General features: G+C 43.0%; 1 protein-coding gene across 1 annotated transcript in view; it reads right to left on the reverse strand.

Annotated features, from left to right (window-relative positions):
* Positions 1 to 3,040, reverse strand: part of LOC101846468 (cysteine protease ATG4B) — a gene marked incomplete in the record, with an annotated part of 17,381 nt that overhangs the window by 3,296 nt on the left and 11,045 nt on the right. Inside the window, 3 exon segments of the mRNA XM_035972930.1 lie at positions 152 to 230; positions 1,308 to 1,555; positions 2,315 to 2,394. Coding sequence (XP_035828823.1) covers positions 152 to 230; positions 1,308 to 1,555; positions 2,315 to 2,394 — 407 coding nt within the window.

A 3,040-nucleotide genomic window follows, 5' to 3' on the forward strand; every position in this document is an offset into this window, starting at 1 on the left:
GGGGAAGGAGAACAAATATACATGCATTCAATACAGCACCGCCAATATATCATTATCAAATATATCATTATCAGCGCACAAAATTCACAATTCCCAGATTGACTTCCCAGCAAGAGATTCAACCCGTCTCCTGTATCTCTGGGTCACTAACCGAAATATCCGATGAACCAGTGGGCGTGGTTGGGCTTGCCGCCGATGATCCCGACCGACTGCGGCAAGGTGAAACATTTCTGGGGACGGGCGGAAAGTTCTTGAGTTGTGAGTCGGTGTGAGTGTGAGCCACACTTTCAACACAATAAGGTCAGATAAATGCCCAAGAACAGATGTGTTGCAAGAGAGTAACGTGCACAAAAAAGGAGGACAGATAAGGACGACAGATGTTTGAAAGGAAAGAAGGAGCAAACTGCAAACCACACCAGAGCACCCGCCAACCACCCACAACCTTCACTTTGTACCGGGGAAAGGACATACAGATAGATCCACAGAGGGGGGAGAAAGGTTGGACCTACCAGTTGCACACATCCCAGAGCCGTCCACCACGATAGGTTGAACACCACCAGTAGCAACAGTAAACAGGCCTTGACACTATGTCTTTAGTTTAAGTAAGAGTTTTACAGCACTTGCAACACAATAAGGTCATATGAATGTCCAAAGATTAGAGGTGGCACAGGGGAGTAACAAACACAATAAGGTCATATGAATGTCCAAAGATTAGAGGTGGCACAGGGGAGTAACAAATACCAACATGAAGGAGGGGAGAAAAAGGAAACATAGGCCTAGAGAGCAAGAAACAAACACATTTGTGGGTGTTTTAGTAAAGAGTTTTACAGCACCAGCAATACAAAAGACGGAACAATAACTTAGCCAGCTTAGAGAAATTTGACTTTCAAAAATTTTGAGTTCCACAACATGTCAAGTTTTTTCGAATGTAGTTCTTTGAATATCTTGATAACGACTCCGAATTATTTTACGATTTTGATAGACCAGATAGAACATTAGTTCTCCGACCTCAAGGTCTTGGCAACTCAAAATGGCCGAAGAATTTTCTATAGAACTTTGTAATTCTGAGGTAGCGAAATGTTAACAACAACAACAAAAGCAACGACAACAACAACAACAACAACAAAAGCAACGACAACAACAACAACAACAACAAAAGCAACGACAACAACAACAAAAACAACGACAACAACAAAAACAAAAACAACAACAACAACAAAAGCAACAACAACAACAAAAGCAACAACAACAACAACAAAAACAACGACAACAACAACAAAAACAACAACAACAACCCCTGCCCCCACCTTGAGAGCATCAAAGTAGATCGGGTTGATCTCGGTCAGCCCCAGCCTTAGCGGAATCATCAGCAACAGTGGTCGCCACGACAACGAGGCCTGCTGGTGACCAGCGCGACCTTGACCCGAGGATGCCGTGGAGGAGGGGCCCCCGCTGCGTGGGACGTCGTTGACGAACTGGGAGAAGATGGCGCCCTCTGGCAGGTCCACAGAGTCACCGTTCATCATCTGGGGCCGGGGCGACTTGCACAGATTGCCTGAGGGGCAAGAAAAGAAGTAGGACCTACCAGTGGGCCATAGCGTCTTGCAGCCGCTTACACAGGAGGACAGATTGAAAATCTTCACATTTATCCGACTGTAAACACAAAAACTTTCTCGTTACAAAAGGATGATTGCAGGTGCCCAGCCACCAGTACACGTTTTAGTAATCAGCAAATAAGAAATTGATATTCTAGCTCAAAAATTTGTTTTATGCTTCAATACAAGTTTCATGGCACTTGCAACACAATTAGGCCAAAGATTACAGGTGCTACCAGTAACAAATGCAAAAAAAGGAGAGATAAGGACGATAGATTTTTGACAGGAAAAAAAAGGAGCAAACTACACCAAAGCATCCGCCAACCACCCACAAAAATAGTCTTTTGCCATGGAGTGTCAAGGACAGAGGTCGCAAGTTCAAGAATGAATGTAACTTAAACAAAAGCATTAGAAAATGAAAGAGATCTCGGGCAGATGTAAATATAGTGCTGGTGTTCAGGGGAACAAATAACAATAATACAATAACAATAATAACAACAATAATAATAATATAAATAATAATAATAATAATATTTGATTGCATTTACATAGCGCTCTATCCCATACAAATATAGACACTGAGTGTCAGTGTTCAGCAGAGACTTCTAAATATAGAATCAGTCTTCAACGGACAGATCACCTTTGAGAGAATACATAGGTAAATAACACAGATGTCTCTGTCAAACGTACAGCCCTCACCCGCCCAGACACACACTTACGTATCTCATCAATGACCACCACATTGTCCAGCGCCACGTGTATGGCTATGTCACTCCAGTTGTCGTACACGCAGATACGTCTGGGGGGGGGGAGGGGGAGAGACGATTGACAGGTATGATTCAGATGTAGTGACAGATTTTTCACACACACAACACAACTAGGTCATAGATCATATAAGGTTTAGATACAGAGAGAAGTTACTATAGAGAAACAAACAAAGAAACGACGGAGGTTGGATAAAGACAAAAGATGTTTGACAGGAAAGAAGTAGAAAAGCACTCCAGAGCACTCAACAACACAAATTTTTTAAAATCACAGAAACATTGTACAGGGTTTAAACCCCCCCACCCCCTTTTTCATTACTACTGATCATCATCATCATCATCGCCTCTCACCCTGCATCAGGGTAGAGGCCACGGACAAACACCTTCCACCTTTCTCTATCCTGGGCTAGCCTCTTGATGTTATTCCATGTCTTCCCACTTTCCTGTACATCAATTTCTGAGATTCTTCTCCCAGAACCATGCGTTCTTCCCCTTTGTGTGATGCAGCTGCCTGACTTCCTGAAAGTATGTCCAATCCATCGCCACCGCCTTCTTAATAATAATAATAATAGATAGCATTTGTATAGCGCATATCCCCGCTCATCAGCAGGCTCTATGCGCTTTACACAATATTATTACCCCAGCAGACCATAGAACACTCAGAAACATTCTGAGCTTCCT

Source organism: Aplysia californica, unplaced genomic scaffold (assembly GCF_000002075.1).
Source record: "Aplysia californica isolate F4 #8 unplaced genomic scaffold, AplCal3.0 scaffold00911, whole genome shotgun sequence".
NCBI lineage: Eukaryota > Metazoa > Mollusca > Gastropoda > Aplysiida > Aplysiidae > Aplysia > Aplysia californica.